The sequence below is a fragment of the Ochotona princeps genome, chromosome 15, assembly GCF_030435755.1.
Source record: "Ochotona princeps isolate mOchPri1 chromosome 15, mOchPri1.hap1, whole genome shotgun sequence".
In the NCBI taxonomy this organism is placed as follows: Eukaryota; Metazoa; Chordata; class Mammalia; order Lagomorpha; family Ochotonidae; genus Ochotona; species Ochotona princeps.
Genome location: NC_080846.1, coordinates 13,092,899 through 13,112,111, shown reverse-complemented (window position 1 = coordinate 13,112,111; position 19,213 = coordinate 13,092,899). Strand labels below are relative to the sequence as shown.

The 19,213-nt window shown below is 48.1% G+C and overlaps 1 protein-coding gene across 1 annotated transcript; it reads left to right on the top strand.

The window, feature by feature from the left end:
- Window positions 1–1,904: 1,904 nt before the first annotated feature.
- On the top strand, window positions 1,905–18,905 carry TDG (thymine DNA glycosylase). The gene is made up of 10 exons (XM_004589781.3): window positions 1,905–2,156; window positions 6,845–6,987; window positions 9,227–9,486; window positions 10,579–10,648; window positions 14,130–14,265; window positions 14,442–14,524; window positions 14,612–14,706; window positions 16,106–16,277; window positions 16,663–16,788; window positions 17,096–18,905. The coding sequence occupies exons 1-10, from the start codon at window positions 2,134–2,136 to the stop codon at window positions 17,215–17,217; spliced, it is 1,230 nt and encodes a 409-aa protein (XP_004589838.2). The 5' UTR covers window positions 1,905–2,133; the 3' UTR covers window positions 17,218–18,905.
- Window positions 18,906–19,213: the final 308 nt, after the last annotated feature.

The following is a 19,213-nucleotide window of genomic DNA, read 5'->3' as shown; positions in this document are numbered from 1 at the left end:
ACACGGAAGCTGGAATCAGAAACAGAGTATCTGGGACTCAAACCAGGCATTCTGATGAAGGATGTGGGTATAATGGCAGTGGATCAAATCCCTGCTCCCTCGTATTTTCAGTCTTACCTTTGGCAGACAATACACATATTTATAGCACACAGTTTGGGGTGCTTTAAACACTGTGTGCACCTGTAAAGACATCGTGACAGTCAAGATGATCTAGCTACACTCCAAAAGCATCTCTGTGCTGCTCGTCTGCTCCCCTCACACTGCCACATTTCGTGGGAAACTGCTGAGCTGCAATCACCACATCAATTAGCATTTTCATTTATTTAATTTTTTAAATAAAGATTTATCTTGGAAAGTCATGTGTGACAGAAAGATCTTCTGTCTGCTGGTTCGCCCCCTAAGTAGCCACAACACCTGCAGCTGATCCAGTGCCAGCAGCCAGGAGCTTCCTCCAGGTCTCCCACACAGGTGCAGGGTCCCAAGGCTTGGGGCCGTCCTTTCCTGCTTTCCCAGGCCACAAGCAGGCAGCTGGATGAGAAGCGGGGCTGGGTGAACTGGTGCCCACATGGGATCTCAGTACATGCAAGGCGAGGACTTTCGCCACTAGGCTATTGCATAGGGCCTGGGCCCTAGCTTGCTTTTCGGATCTTACACAAATGGAAGCACACTATGCATTTGCATTTGTCTGTATGGCTTATTCCTCCAGGCTGTGTTACATCAGTTGAGTACCTCTGACCATTCACCTGTGGGCAGACACGTTAAGTTAGCTGTTTGCAGTTGTTGACTAACAGAAATAAAATTTCTACGCACGTTATAGGTGTGAGCTTTCTATATAAATCTCTGTGCACAGGAATCCATTTCTATTAGGTACATACCAGAAGAATGGTAATTTGGGGAGTGAAGATCTTTCTCTGCATACCAATAAGCTTTTTTAAAAATCTTTTGTAAAAATGTCAAACTACCTAACAAAGCAATGGTATTAATTTGCGTTCCCAGCAGCAGCCAGGAGCGTTCTCCCACATCCCACACTGCTCCAGTGTTTTGGTTTTTGTCCTTTTTAATGTGAGCCACTCTAATAGGCAAGTGGTGGTTTCTCTTTTGGGTTTTTGTTTCTCCTAACCACCCAGGTCGTGGGCAATATCCAATAGACAGGCTTCCACAAAACTCCTGAAACACTTTTTAATAGGAAAAGTTCTTTCAATCTGATATAAAGCAATCGTTTTCTGTTTTCTCCTGAATGCTCCTTCAGGAGTGCCAACCTGAGGCGCACCCAGACATGCAATGAGTCAGAGAAATACACTGGGGCTACTATTCACCACAGGGGATTCGGCAACAGCTCTGCCGGTGGCATAATCTCGGGAAAGTCGATTGCTTTCCCAGCAGCCATGTTTGTCATCCTGCAAGCCTGAGAGACAGAGAGGCCCGTCTCCACCCGGAATTCCCGAATGGGGGTCCCATACAAACACCACGACAGCTAATGCTACAGACCCCAGCTGCGAGAACGCTGGAGGTGTGAGACGTGACGGTGTCCGCCAGCTCCCAGTTCTGGTGCTGCACACCTCAAAGATCTCAGCCCTCGGTATCTAGAGCAGAGCAGAGAAGGGTCCGTTTTCTGGCATTTCACGAAGCAATCACCCGCACAGGCCTGGAGCACCGGGCGGTCCCCTGTCGCAAGCTTTGCTTCTTTAGCCCCGGTTCACTTGAATGACGTGACTACACGACGTGCTGCTGCTTGCCGGGGTGAGAACTGGGGGACGGAGAGGACAGGGAGGATGCTGACTGCAGGGGACCAGCCCTGAACGTGCAGTAGGGCGGAGGGCTGACGTCACGGGGCGCGGCCGCTCGTCCACCGGCTGTCCTCCACCTTCCCGAAAGGCCCAGCGCCGGAGCAGGTGGCTCACAAGAAGCGGCGCGAACGTGATAGGGCTGCTCTGCATCACGTGGCCGTCACTGGGCCTGGGAAGACGGAAGTGGTGCGCGGACAGGGCCAAGCAGCGAGGTGGGGGGTGGAGCTTGTGGAAGCCAGCCGTTTTCCGTGACCAGCCGGCCATCGGGGCCCAATCGGTGTTCGGGTACCGCCGTGTGAACGCCGCCGTAGCCCCGGGACCAGACGCGCCGGAGCGGCCGCTGGGCATGGAAGCGGAGAACGCGAGCAGGTGAGTCCGGGGCGGGGCGCGGCCGTGAGCGCCCGGCGAGCGCGCGCACGCAGGGGTCCCGAGTGGGCACAAAGGCCGGGGCGGCGCGTGCGCACTGCGGGGCTGCGCGGCCCCCGCTCGCCCCCTGCTCGGACCCTGCTCGCCCCCTGCTCGCCCACCTGCTCGCGGGTCCCCCTGCTCCTGCCGCCCCTGGGGATCGGTTCACCGCCTCTCCGCTGATGACCAGGTTCCTCCACCCTCCAGTGCCAAGTTGCCCTGACGGTGGAGTCTCTTAGGAATCCAGCCACCTCTTCATAGTTGGTGGAGTGACTGGTGTCCTCCCCAGTGCAAGTGGTATTAAGAATGGCGGAGTCGATAACATTGGTGTGATACTATAGGTAGTACACTCAGGCTAAAAACAAACAAAAACAAAACAAAACACCTGAGTTACTAGCTACGACCAGGGAGGGTTTTGCAAAGGCAGTGTGTTAGAAAGCTGAATGAAAAATAAGGTCACAGACTCTTTGAAAAGGATAAGAATGATACAGTACTGTTAGACCTAATAAAAGACTGGGAGGGTGGTAATGCAGGAGGAACTGGGCCAGACACACTTCGTGTAAGAGAGGCAGCTCTGGAATCTGCCAGCGCTGCTGTGTGGCTGGGGCAGACTTAAGTAACCAAAATAAGTACTCTTCGAGTTTAGAAGAGATGTGTGTGGATGGAGTGTGTGTTTCATCCTGACTTTGTGGGATCAAATTCTGAAATACAGTCCTGTACACCACTTCCTTCCCACGAGCAGTCTGCCAGCGAGAGGACTTACCCAGAACTTGTGGCTCTCTCACACCCCCGCGATCTTGCTTCCAGGCAAGACTCAGGGCAAAGCGTGCGCGGAGTGGGGCAGTGCGCATCTCGAGGCCTTACTTTGGATCTTAAAAGCAAGTACAAGTGGTGACTTGTATTCATTTCATCCATAGGACTATTGTAGATGCTTTTGTTTGTGTGTTGGGACTTGCAAAGCTGACACGTTTGGAAAGTGCAGAGTATTGTGTGGAATATCCCAAAGACTTGCTCCTGGGGGCTTCAGAAAGGACTCAGGTTTCTGGTGGGCCCACGGCAGTGGGTCTCTGTCTTCCTTGATTCAAGGCTGACCCAGGAATGGGAAGCTATGCATAAAAAAGTTTTATTTCTTTTTTTTTTTTTTAACAAACATTTTTGTTTTTTAAATTTACTTTCATTCGAAAGGCAGATTTTAGAGAGAGAGAAGAAAAGCTAGGGAGAGAAGGTCTTCTATCCATTACTGGTTCACTCCCCAGATGGCTGCAACAGAGCTGAGCTAATGCAAAGCCAGGAGCCGGGGGCTTCTTGCAGGTCTCCCATGTGAGTGCACAGACCCAAGGATTCGGGCCACCCTCTGCTACTTTCCCAGGCTGTAAGCAGGGAGCTGGATGGGAGGTGGAGCACCCGGGGCATGAAGCGATGCCCATGTCGAGTGCCGGTGCCACAGGGTAGAGTATTGGCCTGTACGCCACTGCAGCGACCCTAATACATTTTTAGTTCGGAATGATAATTTAAAACATTTTGAAGAAAGATATTCCATGGATATCTAGACTCTAAAGAAAAAGAGAGAGTCATCAATCAGAGGAGGAGGGAAGAGCTGTTGTGTGAGGGGACTCGAATGTGTGTGAGGGGACTCGAATGTGTCACACGTGGGAAGGACTTTTTACCCAGGATGGAAAACAGAATGTCAAGTCAGATCTAAAGAGACTTTCTTAGAGAGACTTACATATGCCACATTCTGCAGATGGGAACATCAGGCTTTTACTGATTCAGATTTCTGGGAATGCCAGACTAACCAGGAGGGACTGGTCTGGCCAGGTGTGGACACGAGGGGATTTAGGTTTTCTGCCTGGTTCGTTGATGTCGTGTTAGTCAGTGGCAGAAAATACACTTAGGTCTGATTTTGCTTTTGTTAGGGAACATGGTTAGATTGGAAATGGCAGTATAAGTGTCACTAAGCGAGATGGAAGATCAGTTCAGTGGGGGCCTTAGAGAAAACTTTGAGCTGCTTTTGCAGAAATTGTGCGTCCCAACCTAGCTGGGAAAGGCCTGGTTGTGGCAGCCTTTGGGTACTCGGAGACCAGCAGGTGTGGGCTCTGAAGTGGAATAACAAACTTGTGAGTCCCTGTTTTTCCCAAAGGAAGAGTGGATCCCACATTGACATTGATTCTGAACCGCTTTTCCTGTGTGTTTTAGAAACGAACTAACGCCCACAGGTCTGTACTAGATGTTTAGAAGAAATACAGACCCAGACTAGGTAAACTGCTTCAGGAGGATGCCAGCAGGAAACCACTTACTCCTGGGATTCAGGCTTGTTCAAGTCATTATATTCATATTTGCTGGTAGTACGAATGTAATACACACATCTACATTTAGTAACATCACATACAGTGTTCTGGTGGTTATGGTGGCATTCCATTATAGGTCAGGCAACTTGAGCATTCACATTGTTTGGCATTGGTCATTGTTTTGTAAGTATTCAGTTTTACATATGCTGAAGAGAAATGTTTTTTTTTTTTTTTTTCTAAAGATTTATTCATTTTATTACAGCCAGATATATACAGAGGAGAGACAGAGAGGAAGATCTTCCGTCCGATGATTCACTCCCCAAGTGAGCCGCAACGGGCCGATGCGCGCCGATCCGAAGCCGGGAACCTGGAACCTCTTCCGGGTCTCCCACGCGGGTGCAGTGTCCCAATGCATTGGGCCGTCCTCAACTGCTTTCCCAGGCCACAAGCAGGGAGCTGGATGGGAAGTGGAGCTGCCGGGATTAGAACCGGCGCCCATATGGGATCCCGGGGCTTTCAAGGCGAGGACTTTAGCCGCTAGGCCACGCCGCCGGGCCCTGAAGAGAAATGTTTTCAGAAAATAGAAACCTAAATACTTAAACTAGTATAATTAAAGACTAAGGAAGTTGGAGGCACTAATTTTTTTTTTAAGATGTATTTTTATTGGAAAATCAGATTTACAGAGAGAAGGAGAAACAGAGAAAGATCTTCCATCTACTGGTTCACTCCCCAAGTGGCCATAATGACCAGAGCTGAGCCTATCTAAAGCTGGGAGTCTCTTCCAGGTCTCCCAGGCAGGTGGAGGGTCCCAAGGCTTTGGGTGATCCTCGACTGCTCTCCCAGGCCACAAGCAGGGAGCTGGAAAGAAGTGGAATAGCTGGGATATGAACCAGCACCCACATAGGATCCTAGCACATTCAAGGTAAGGATTTAGCCACGGGGCCATCACGCTGGGCCCTGGAGGCACTAATTCTAAATATTTATTTCATCTGTTTGGAATATACAGCAAAGAGAGAGAGTTTGCATCTTCTAGTTTACTCCCTAAATACCAGTAAGAACCAGGGCTTGGGTCAGGCTGAAGTCAGGAGTCAGGACTTCCATCGGGGTCTCCCACATGGGTGACAGGGGCCCATACACTCAAGCCATCATCATCTGCTACCTTCCAGATACATAGCAGGAAACTGGATGAGAGGCAGAACAGGCAGCACTCAAACTGGCACCCCAGTGTGGGTGGCAGTCATCCCAAGTGGCCACTTAACCCACTGTGCCACAGTGTCCACCCCTAGAGTCTAATTCTACAGAAAACTTGAAGGAGTTCATTTTCTGAAATACAGAAAATCTGAATTAACTTGTCTTCTTGTTCAGCTTGTCTTTGTGTGTGTGGACACATGTGCCTGTGTTTTGAGATAGGTTGTCAGAAGAAAACAGTTATCTGAGGTGTCTGGACAGAGCAGTCCTGTGAGCCCTGTAGTTCAGTGAAAGATGGGTACACCTGGAGGCCAGCAGAGAAAAGGGGGTGAACAGCAGGAGGAAGAGAGGTCATGTGGGACGGTTGGGGTGCACATAAACATGGATGAAAAAAGTAGACAGGTCCTGGTGTGGTGGCCTAGCAGGTGAAGTCCTCGCCTTGACTGCGTCGGAATCCGATATGGGCACCGGTTCTAATCCCAGCAGCCCCACTTCCCATCCAGCTACCTGCTTGTGGTCTGGGAAAGCAGTCGAGGACGGCCCAAAGCCTTGGGACCCTGCACCCGTGTGGGAGACCCGGAAGAGCTCCTGGCTCCTAGCTTCGGAAAGAATGATAAGAATCATTCATAAAAAGAGATTTTTGCTTCATAATTTTTATAGATGCCTACAATATATCCGCTTCTGGTCTACATTTAGTGACAGAAATGTAGCGACAGCAAATTTTAGTGGATGAGTGCATCAACAGGTGATGCAGGGAAGGAGAGCCTGAGCGGGAGAGGAGCTCCGTGATCAGGTGATAAAATGGTGAAGAGGGGTACAAGTTGTGTATGTGGACGTTATAGCCCTGTTCGTTTGAAGAGCCTTTCCGGTCTGGTCTCTGGAAAAGTCTCATGATCTCATCTGAGTGCAGGCCGACTTACAGTATTGCTCTGTTCATTGGTGAGAGCTCCTGTCATGGTGCACGGAGTTCAGGTCACTTGGCCAACACTCAGGAAAGATTGGCTGAGCGTGTGTGTGTGCACGCGCGCGTGCTCTGGGAACTGTGATCGTTGCTCTTATCTGGGTGTGCCCCATGGTCAGTGACAAGGCACCTGGATCCCGAAGTTTCTTCGTGGCTGCTGTTTTGACCTTGGAGAATTGCATCAAGCTTACATCTTCTGCCTGTTGTCCTTGCAGCTACTCCCTTCAGCAAGCCCAAGCTTTTTATCCATTTCCCTTTCAACACGTGATGACAGAGGCCCCTGCTTTGCCAGTTATGAATGAACAGCAAATGCCAGCAGAAGGTGCAGTCCCAGCTCCCGCTCAGGAACCTGTGCCAGGTAATATTCACCATGATGGTTAGCACAAGCAAGGATTGACTCAGCCGGATTAGCTCAGAAAGGGTTCAGTGATGAAGTTTAAGTGCTGTGTGTGTGTGTGTGTGTGTGTGTGTGTGTGTGTGTGTGCTGGGCATGGGAATAAGTTCTCAGTGATAAAAGGATGCTGGTTTAACCTTCAGATACCTCACAGTCTCATAGAGGATGGCAGCGAGCACATGAGGTAGTGAGAGCGAGCACTGGGGCCTTGGGCGGTTGGCACCTAACACGGACCAAGGGCTCGGGCAGTGGGAGCGGTGTGCCAAAGCACAGCCAAGAGGAAGGCCACACAGCAGTGCTGCGGAGCGGTTCTCCCTTACTGCAGTCCAGGATGATATGGAGGGCTGGGGTGGGGGTGGGGAACGAGGCTGGTTCCATCTGCTGACTCACTCCCCAAACAGCGACAGCCACCGGGGCTGGGTCAGGCTGAAGCCAGAAGTATCTTCCTAGTGTCCCACATGGGTGGCAGGAGTCCACACACTTGGGCCCATCTGTTACTGCCCTTCCCTAGCCATTAGCAGAGAGCTGGATCAGAAGTGGAGCAGCCAGGATGTGAACCAGTGTCCATATGGGATGCCAGCAGCTGTGTGTGCCATGACACTGTCCCCCTAAAACCTTTCCTAAGATCATGCCTTCACGTAACCAGTGGACATGCTAGACCACATCTCCTTTTTGTCTTTGTTGTTTATGTTTTAAAAATTTATTTATTTGAAAGGCAGAGCTATGGAGAGGAAGAGGCAGAAAGAGATGTTCCCTGCACTGGTTTCTGCCACAGTGGCCACGATGGTGGGGCTGGGCAAGACTGACGCCAGAAGCTTCGTCTGATTCTTCCATGTGGGCGGCAGAGGCCTGAGTATAGGGGTGACTTGTGATACTTTTCCCAGTTAGCTGGGGAAACGGTGCTGGATCATAAGCAGAACGGTGAGACTTGAAGCAGGATTTCTATTTGCTGGCATCACAGGCAGTGGCTTAATCCACTTTGCCACTATGCCAGTCCTAGGCCTCACCTCTTAAAGGTTTCACACCAGCTCCCAACACTGCCGCCCTAGGGACTGGCCTTCCTACCACATCAGCCCTTGGGACGCAAGCTCGGACCCTAGTAAACTCCTCCATTGCTGGCATAGGCGGCTGGTTGAAGAAAGTGCCACTCAGCAAGAGACTTGCAAGGGGAGGTGAATAGACTTGGAGGAAATAGAGGTGGAGAAAGAGAAGTTTTCTCTTTTGTTGCCTCATGTGTCTGAGCTCAGAGTTTGGGTTTATGATTCCAGGAGGGCCTCTGACCCCGCTGCCTTGGAGATCCCACCTGCCCTGAACTCTGCCGCATTTCTGTGCGTGGAGCACGAGAGCTTCCCTGACTCTCTTGGTGCAGGGCACAGCTGCAGCAGCGAGCAGAAGGGAGGAAGAGCGACCTTGATGGCTCCAGGCCCGGTCAGGGAAATGCCAAGTAGGAACAGAGTGGTGTAGCAGCCAAGAAGCGAGAACAGTGTTAGAAACCTGTGAATGAGAAAACCTAGGCTTCCCGGTACAGCTGTAGGCCAGTGGCTCTCGGCCAAGGGTGCTTTTGTCCTTCGGGGGACATTCGAAAGGCCTTTCCAGCAGGTGCTACTGACATCTAGTGGATAGAGACCACAGATGCTGCCAGAACATTGTGTCATGTGCAGGAGATCTCCTGCCACAAAGTTACCTAGTCTAAAACATCTGCAGCCAGAGGCTGAGCGTGGTCAGCCTGGTTCCTGAGATCCGGAGCCCCAGGCTTCTGAGAAACGCTGCAGCCCAGTGGTGTCCCCTTCAGCGCCTCCCTCAGACGGACAGGCTGTGCCCTGGCACCCCTGGCAGGAGCCCAGGAGCCAGTAGAGGATTTCTGCTACTAGAAGCTAAGGGATCTTGGGTTCCTTTCCTCTTTTTCTGTTTGATCTTGTCTTTGTTAGCTTGATTGTTGGAATAATGACATCTAGAATCCCTGGGGTTGAGTGAGATGCTGAGTCAGTGTGTGGAAAAGTGATCTGTGATGATGCTGGTGTCTCTTTGCAAGAGCAGCTCTGAGGGGACTGGATGGTGGGCTGGGACCCCACAAAAGCCAGCTCCAGAGTACAGGAAGATGGGGGACTATGGAAGCGAATCTAGGGGCCACCGCGGGGAAGGCTGCTGGCAGTTGTGGGCTGCCGCTTTCTGTGCCTGCATTCTGGAAACCGTTGTGTTTCAGATGCTCGAAGAGGAAGGAAGAGAAGAACTCGAGCTACAGAGCCAACAAAGCCAACAGAGCCAACAGAACCAGCAGAACCCAAAAAGCCTGCCGAGTCAAAAAAATCTGGCAAGTCTGCCAAATCAAAGGAAAAGCAAGAAAAAATTACAGACGCATTTAAAGTGAAAAGAAAAGTAGACCGTTTCAATGGGGTTTCAGAAGCCGAGCTTTTGACCAAAACACTCCCTGATATTTTGACCTTCAACCTGGACATTGTGATTGTAAGGATTTTCAACTTCATTTGGGTTATAAACAGCATTAGTGCGTAGCTGTACTCAGCAGTTGTCCAAGCAAATAACATTTTGCTGAAAAGAACGATCCTGGGAATCCTTCTTGAGGTTGTGCTATGGGGGGAAGGGTTCCCCCCCAAAGATGTATTTATTTTTGTTGCAAATATACAGTATTTACAGAGATATACAAAGAGGAAATATACAATACTTATAGAGGTATACAGAGCAGAGGCGAGAGAGAAGAAGATCTTCTGTCCACTGGTTCAGTCCCAATGAATTGCAGCGGCCAGAGCTGAACTGATCCGAAGCTAAAAGCCAGGGGCTTCCTCCTGGTCTCCCACGTGGATGCAGGGTTCCAATCCTCCACTACTTTCCCAGCCATAAGTGGGGAGCTGGATGGGAAGTGGGGCCGCCTGGATTAGACCCGGCGCCCATATGGGATCCCAGCAGATATAAGGTGAGGACGTTAGCCACTAGACTACTGCACCAGGCCCCCGTGTGAGGAGGTAAGAGAGTGGATTCTAGGTTGGAACCAGCTGAAGCCACATGTAAGCCTTGACCTTCCTGTATACTGTTTTCCTCATTATAAACAGAGTTGATAACAGCTTCCCTCATGGGGCTGCTGTTCGATGGAAACACCCCTGGGATCACTGAGATGACGTGTGCCCTGTGCGTGCAGTCAGTGACTGCACTGATTTTGAACCTGTGGTTTTGTCAGTTACCATGAGAAACGTCAACACGTAGCATAACCAGCTAGGTGGTGTAGAGTGTGTTGTGAGCACGGATTGAGAACAAGGCTGTTGTCAGGCATGGGCTCCGACTGATAAACTGCTTCAAAGTCTTTTCCTTTCAGGCTGAAGGCAGCCCCGTGGGTGAGGGTGATGGGCTGGGGCTCTTGAGGTTTTTATAAACAGTGATTCTTTAATATAAAGAAGGTCCAGGAGTGCTGACAGGTGATACTGCCTGTGATGCTGAAGATTGCATTTTATTAGACAGTGTTGTCCACCACTCCTGCATAGAAACCCTAGGTTTTCTTAATCCCTGGTTTCTAAGACTTCAAGGCTTAATTACTTTGTTTTATAGATTGGCATAAACCCAGGACTAATGGCTGCTTACAAAGGACATCATTACCCTGGACCTGGAAACCATTTTTGTAAGTAATTGCTTTTTATTAATTTACTTTAAAAAACAAAAAGATTTATTTGGGCCTGGCGTGGTAGCCTAGTGGTTAAAGTCCTCGCCTTGAATGCGTCAGGAACCTTTTTGGACGCCGGTTCTAATCCCGGCGGTCCTGCTTCCCATCCAGCTCCCTGCTTGTGGCCTGGGAAAGCAGTCGAGGACAGTCCAAAGCCTTGGGACCCTGCACCCATGTCGGAGACCTGAAAGAGGCTCCTGGCTCTTGGCTTCTGGCTTTGGATTGGCCCAGCTGTGGCTGTTGTGGCTGCTTGAAGAGTGATCAGCAGGTCGAAGATCTGTCTCTCCTCCACTCTGTGTATCTGTATATCAATAAATATAAATAAATCTATTTTTTGTTTGTCTAAACTGGTTCACTACTCAAATGGCTGCAACAGTCAGAGACAAGCAGGTTTAAAACCAGGAGCCAGGAGCTCTTCCAGGTCCCCCATGTGGATGCAGGGACCCCAAACACTTGGACCATCCTCTGCTGCCCTCAGCAGCAGGCTGGTCCAGAAGTACAGCAGCTAGGACATGAATTGGCAGCAGTGTGGGATACTGTGCCATAGCACTGGCCCCTAATTTGCTTTTTCTTTTCTTAAGATTTATTTATTTTTATTACAAAGTCAAATATACAGAGAGGAGGAGAGACAGAGAGGAACATCTTCCATCCGATGATTCACTCCCCAAGTGAGCTGCAACGGCCGTTGCTGCGCTGATCCGAAGCCGGGAACCAGGAACCTCTTCCGGGTCTCCCACACGGGTGCAGTGTCCCCAAGCCTTGGGCCATCCTCGACTGCTTTCCCAGGCCACAAGCAGGGAGCTGGATGGGAAGTGGAGCTGCTGGGATTAGAACTAGCGCCCATAGGGGATCCCGGCGCGTTCAAGGCGAGGAGTTTAGCTGCTAGGCCACACCGCCAGGCCCCCTAATTTGCTTTTAAATCCACTATCTTTGTTGATAGATTTTTCTTTAAATAGCTGTGTTTTTTTAAAGGATTTATGTGTAATTATATCTTCATCTTTGTGTGTGTGTGCATTATGCTACAGGCTTTGAAGTGCTCTGCCACTGTTAACATGAGCAGAAAGGCGTGGAAAAGAGTCCTTTCTCTTCTGTTTGGATTGTGTTCACTGAGTGTTACTACTGTTTAACTTTTTAAAAGCTCATCTGTAGGCTTGCTAGCGTTAGTACCTCTTCATGGTTCTGCAGACATGATAATGACCCAGATTTTCCTCAGAGAAATGAAGTGATGAAATGCATTTTCACTTGGCAGTTGAGCTGCAGTAGTTGTGCAATGCTATGACTGAGACGTTCTGTACAGGAACTACTAGCAGAAAATAATGAAGAAGGTCTCATGCTTATAAATTGCTCAGTGATTTACTTGAAAGGCAGAAGCCTCTCATCCACGGGTTCATGCCCCAGCTGCCTGCCAGGAGCCTGGAAGCCAGTCAGGGTCTCCCATGTGGGCGACAGGGCACCAAGTGCTCGAGTCAGAGCCTGCTGCCTGCCACGATGCACGTAAACAGGAAGTGCACCTGAGAGGAGAGCCAGAGCGTGAACCCAAGCGTTCTGATGTAAGATGTAGTATTGTAAATCATTGTTTTTAAAGATTCATTTACTTCTATTTGAAAGACAGAGTTACACAGAGAGAGAGAGATCTTCCATCTACTGGTTCATTCCCCAAATGGCTGCAACAGCTGGAATTGAACCGATCTAAAGCCAGGAGCTTCTTGTGGGTCTCTTATGTGGGTGCAGGGCCCCAAGGACTTGGGCTGTCTTCTTCTGCTTTCCCAGGCCACAGCAGGGAGCTGGATTGGAAGTGAAGTAGGTGGGACTAGAACTGGGCACTCAGATCGTATGCCAGCACTGTAGTCTAAGGATTAGCCTGTAGAGCTACCACCCTGGCCCCACAGAGGACTTCTTAAATGCTGTGCCAAACAACAAGCCTGCAATGGTTATAATTTTAGAATGAGCTTTGAAATCATATAAAAACCACCTTTTTAAAAAAAGAAAAAAAGAGATTTGTGTATTTAAACTTTGGAGAGAGAGCCTTCATGCTTGGTTCAGTCTCTAGCTGGCAATTACAGCCGGAGCCGGGCTAGGCTGACTCCTGGATTCAGAAACTCCATCTGTGTCTCCCATGAGAGTGGCAGGAAGTCAAGTACATGAGCGATTATCCACTGCCTCCCAGGTGCCTCAGTGGGCGGCCGGCTCAGAAGGTAAGTAGCTGGAGCCCGAATCGGCACCCCGACCTGGGGTACTCGTGTCTGCAGTGGTGGCAGAACGTGCTGCGCCACAGCAAGCACTCACTCACCCACAAGCCATCCTGCTTAACAGCCCAGGGGAGTAGCGTCCACAGAGCGTCCTTTAGGAAACGTTAGCTGATTAACATTTAGAGCAAGTGACAGTAATGTTTTTGGAACTGTTAGTATTTTGTCCTCATTATTTTTGAAGCTTTTCTGGTGGAGGTGGTATTACAGCACTGCAGGTCCGGCCGCACCGTGACACCAGCGTTATGTCTGGGCACGGGTTCAGCTGCCAGCCGCTCCACCTCAACGCTGCCGATGCATCCGGGAAAGCAGGGGAGATGGCGCGAGAACCTGTGCCCCTGGCACCCAGGGCGGAGACCCGGATGGAGTTCAGGCTTCTGAACAGGCCATTGAGGCCTTTGGGGGCATGAACCAGCAGATGGAAGGTTTCTCTGTTTCTCCCCCTCTGTCACTCAGCTTTTCAAATAAGTAAAGGTTTAGGAAAAACAGACACACTTTCTGGAGAAACCTGAACTGCTTTCCTCACTTCCAAGTGTGTCAGGTTATCTGTGTGGTGTCCCAGGAGCAGGTGATGTGATCAGCAGTTATTGTAAACGAAAATAGTTTCAGAGTTTTGTGCACCTCTTCTCAGGCCGAAGAGATGATGGTATCTCAGAAGTTAATTGTAGTCACTGAAGGAGCTGATCGTATCAGGGGTTGACCCCGCACATAGTAGCTGCTCAATATGGGATTTGAGCTATGTTACAGCTTTTTTTAAAGATTTATTTATTTTTATTGGAAAGGCAGATATACAGAGAAGGATAGTTAGAAAGATCTTCTATCTGCTGGTTCACTCCCCACAATGGCCGCAGCTGAGCCAGTCTGAAGCCAGGAGCCAGGAGCCTCCTCCGGGTCTCCCACGCAGGTGCAGGGTCCCAAGGGCTTTGGGCCGTCCTCGACTGCCCTCCCAGGCCCCAAACAGGGAGCTGAGTGGGAAGTGAGGCCACTGGGATTAGAACTGGCGCCCAAATAGGATCCCGGCTCTTGCAAGATGAGAACTTTAGCCACTAGGCTGCTGCTCCAGGCCCATATATTGCAATATTTTAGTGACCTGGCACTTCCATTCCAAGAATAGGATGTGGATGATCGCATTACTCCTTTGCGTGAAAGCCTTTGACCTTGTGCAGGTGTAAGCCAGCCTGTCTTTTTCCCAGGGAAGTGTCTGTTTATGTCAGGCCTGAGTGAGGTGCAGCTGAATCACATGGACGATCACACGTTGCCCGGGAAGTACGGCATTGGATTCACCAACATGGTGGAGAGGACGACGCCAGGCAGCAAGGACCTTTCCAGGTAAGGACGGGGCATGGGGGGCTGGCGCCGGGCCGACCCTGAGAGCATCACATGCACCTGCTTCAAGCTGAGCTCTGCGCATGTGTGATGGGGTCCTCGTTGAGAACTGCCTGGATTGAGCATACTGCAGAGGTTGTCCTGTTTATGTTTTTGACTACTTCTTCATTCAATTTTAGTAAAGAATTTCGTGAAGGAGGACGTATTCTAGTACAGAAATTACAAAAATACCAGCCACGAATAGCAGTGTTTAATGGAAAATGTAAGAGCTACTTTTAAATTTTGTCATTTTTTTTCTTTGCTAACATTGTAGGCATGGTAAATAGATTTGTATTGTATTTCGTTGTAGGTATTTATGAAATTTTTAGTAGAGAAGTTTTTGGAGTAAAGGTTAAGAACTTGGAATTTGGGCTCCAACCCCACAAGATTCCAGACACAGAAACTGTAAGTCGTGAAGTGGCAGCCAGATGTGTAATGTTGTTTCTCATTAATTTCCCTTTCTATTTGTCCTGTCCTTTGTATTTCAATCTACAAGAAAAATTAATTAAGATACTGCTAGAATTTTATTAGAGATATGTTTATCAGCAAAAAGTCTTTTTAATTGAAGATTCATTTTTATTGGAAAGGCAAATTTACGGAGAGAAGGAGAGACAGAGAAAGATCTGTCCCCTTTTTCACTCCCCAAGTGGCCACAGTGGCCAGAGCTGCTCCAAGATCTTAGGCCAAAAGTAAGCAGCTTCTCCTGGGTCTCCCAGGAGGGTGCAGGGTCCCCAGGCTTTGGGCCGTCCTCTGCTGCTTTCCCAGGCCACAAGCAGGGAGCTGGATGGGAAGTGGAGCAGGTGGGACATGAACTATTCACTGCCATATGGGATTCCAGTGCATGCAAAGGCAAAATTTAGCCACTAGGCTATTGCACTGGGCCCAGCCAGGTCTCTTAATGATGTGATCTAGCTAAACTTTAAGAGGAACTGGTTTATGTGCTTTGTTTAAAATATGTTTAATAGCATATTCTTGTTGCATTCAGTTAACCCTTGAAATAAACATATAAATTGAGACATGATTCTCGTGAGGGAAACTATTATCCTACTTGTGTATTCATTTCAGAGCCATTTAAATATGCCCTGGACAGACATGCAGCCAACCTCAGTGGTGTTCGACACTCATGTCTTGGATACGAAGGCATCATGAAATAACAGTGGTTTTGAATTTATCCTTGCTACAGATAACTTGATTCCAAACTTGTGTCTTAAATACAGGGGTTTTGGTGATCTTGTTAATATTTTTTTTTTTATATTTACACAGAGAAGGAGAGACAGAAAGATCTTCCTTCCGCTGGTTCACCAAGTGCCCACACGGCTGATGCTGAGCCAGTCTGATGCCAGGAGCCAGGAGCTCTTCCAGGTCTCCCACCCAGGCGCAGGGTCGCAAGGCTTTGGGCTGTCCTCGACTGCTTTCCCAGGCCACAAGCAGGGAAATATCACAAATTTGAAGCTCAGCACAACTACTTTTACTAATTTTATGTATGCAATATATGTATATGGTTAGATACCAAGTTATTATCTTGATAATCTGAAGGTTGATTCTCTTAACTCCGCACTGTCAGTTGCTAAGAGGGGAGGAAAGAATGTTGATTAAGTCTACTTAGTCTACTTACAAGCTTAAATGATCAAGTCAGGAGATTCTGTTCTGAGGTCATCACAGGGTTGCCCTAGCTCTGTGTCAGAAAAGGTCAGCATGGTTACCGGGGGATGATGGGCATCATCGAATGATGAATGGTATGATCTCAGTGGGAATCAGTTTGATAGAATTGTAGCATTTCTGAAACGGGACTTTGTGATTGCAGCTCTGCTACGTCATGCCATCATCCAGTGCGAGGTGTGCTCAGTTTCCTCGGGCCCAGGACAAGGTTCATTACTACATTAAGCTGAAGGACTTAAGGGATCAGTTGAAAGGCATTGAACGAAACACAGATGTTCAGGAGGTGCAGTATACATTCGACCTACAGCTGGCCCAAGGTACGCCACTGTTATCATTCCTTTCGTTATACAAAGTAGGTTAATAGAAGCGGGAGAAAAGGTCAGCTCCGCATCAGAGAGCCCTGATTGACACGGGCCGCCAGGCATGCTGCAGATCTGGCTCCTCCCCAGGGGTCCCCCTCGCCAGGCGCAAGGCACACCCCGGGGAGCGAGCGGACATTGCTGCCTGAAATTAAGTGCCCTCAGGGTTTCTTCTCTGCTTAGGAGTAAATCTGGCATATGCCACAAAGAGTTGAAAAGATGATAGCAAAATGAATTTCAGCATTCATGAACACCTAAAAAGAATTGCCCATGGTTTCCTAATAAAGATCTTCAGAATTACTATTACCAAGTCAGTGTCTAATTCTTTCTCCCTGTTTCACAGAGGATGCAAAGAAAATGGCTGTTAAAGAAGAAGAATACGATCCTGGTTATGAAGCAGCCTATGGCGGTGCTTACAGTGAGAACCCGTGTGGCAGTGAACCTGGCAGCTTCCCGTGCAGTGGGGCAGGTGGGTTCCTCCTGCGTGAGTGTGCCTCCCAAAGCACCGGCCCTGTCAGGATGCGGGGTGCGGATGGATTTAACAGGAAGGGGGAAAAATTGACAGATGGGAATGGTAATGCAAAATGTCGCATGGTAACAGCAAAAAGTTGGTGCTTATTTGGTGGCCATATAGCTTGTTTCCTTTAAGTCTTCTTAGTTACATTTTTTTCCTTTAACTAATTTAATAATAATTCCCTTTTATTGGACTGTGAGAATCTGCTGACTTGATCATTTAAGCTTGTATTTTTAACCAACATTCTTTTCTCCCCTCTTAGCTGCTGACAGTGCAGAGTTAAGAGAATCAACTTTCAGTGACATTCCAAATGGGCAGTGGATGGCCCAGCCGTTTAACAATCATTGTGGAACGCAAGAGCAGGAGGAAAGAAACCAAGTTTAAGAGTGGTGCTTCTCAGCTCTGCCCACATGGTGCTGTTTTAATGCAGTTGTCAAGATATGGAACCTCGGTGTGCTAACCTGAAGTATTTTAGCAGTATTTTACTTTAGTGGTGTCTTTAGTATAGAACAGTTGTGTGGGAGATTCAACTGTATAAACCAAGTAATTTGGAAGGAAAAGTAGGGGGTTTTATATGTGCTTTTATGTTGGAATTAACCATCGTTCCAACTTTTTATATACTACATTTCATGTATGAAGAAATTGATTTGGGAAATTTTGATCTTTAATTTTAAAATACAGCAGTCTGAATATTTATAGTTGATTCTTAACTGTGCATAAACCTAGATAGACCATCACTCCTTTTATGCCTAAGGAGGGTGTGTTAATAGAAAGGATCATCACAGGTAAGGAGGCAGCGACGTTGATTTTCATATATGAAGTTGGCCCTTGGTGGAGTCCCATTTGTTAGTTTTTGGTGGCACCTGTAGGTCACCCTAGGGCTCCTTCGGTTGCTCTCAGCTCACACCTCTGCGTCCTGAGGGTGTTCAGAGAGTCACTGCTTAGGAATCTGGAGTGTGGCCTTGCTGTAGCCTTCCCACCAGGGCGGAGCGCAGGCCTTGGCCTCCTTGCCGCTGGTGCTAATCCTCCAGGAGGCAGAACATCTTCTGTTGGAATGGGAGGTTCTAGAGAATGCAGCAGAACTTTTATATTATGTGACTCAACTCTGTTTTACTTGAGAGATAAATTTGATGGGGGTGGGGGGACAATTTCTCCTTTAGTATTTATCGCCATTCTAGTTTTAGCCTTCTTGATTTTAACGTTAGTGGCACGAAAAAGTAGTAAGAAATGAACTTTCAGGCTGAGCAAGATTACTGGAGGGGTTCTATAATCTTTTCCTAAACCGGTGCTTTCTGTACATGAGATGTACTGAGAGAAATAATGTAGAACTTCCTTGGCAGGGAAATCCAGGCAGCCCATAACTTCAAAGCTTCTTTCTCTGCGTCACTGTCATTGTGGAGTCAGGGGAGCTCCTGGGAGGGTTGGATGCATTCCCACGGTGCTACAGTAATGCGGACTGCGGATCTGGAAGCCATCCCCACCTGTCAAGGAGTATGCCCATTTTCAATATGAATATTTATGCGGGTCCTCCTTCCCCCGAGAGGTTGTATATCGTCTTCTCTTTATAACAAGAGAAACAAATTCTGAATCTTGATGAGCTTTGTAGCTTTGGTAATGGTGGGTTTCCTTTCTCCTCAAGTCTAGGCCAAGCTGTGTGTAAGTCATTCGTGTTATTTAAATGATGTACTGTATTGCTGTTTACATGGACATTTTCTGCGGGTGCTCTGAAGTGCCTTGCATCAGGGATTAGGAGCAATGGAATTATTTTTTCATGGGACTATTTAAAGCACGTAACTAGGCATTGCTGTAGAAAATACCTATTGTAGATTTACAATAGACCTTTTTTTTAATTTGACTGCAGAAAATACCCCTTAAATTATTACAGGTGCCCACTAGAGAATGGGTTTTCCAAGCATACAATAATGGTGTTTTTCATTGAACCTGACAGATGCATAGTACGTATTGCTATATCCTATATGTGACAGTATAAGACTTTTTCATTAAATAATGCTGAAAGGTTTTTAAATTCATTTGAAAGTCTGATGGTATTTACAATAAAAAAAATCTTGAGAGCGGCTGCCCTTAGACTATGCTTTCTTTTCTATCCAAACTTAATGGTATTCTCCTCCCCCTGCCTTTTCAACCTGCATCATCTAACCTTCTGATGTTTAGCACACAAAATAATACACAGGGTGGAAAGTTTTTAAAAATCTATGAAAATTTTATTTCTTCAGACCTCCGTGTTTTTAAAGTAACAAGTCTATAAAAGACAAGATTTGACAACCTGTTAAAAATCTAACCTGTGTGTGGAAAAGGCACTGAGGAAATGCAGCTGTGGCTGTCATCCAGCAGGAGGCAGGCCGGTTGTCGGCGCCTCTGG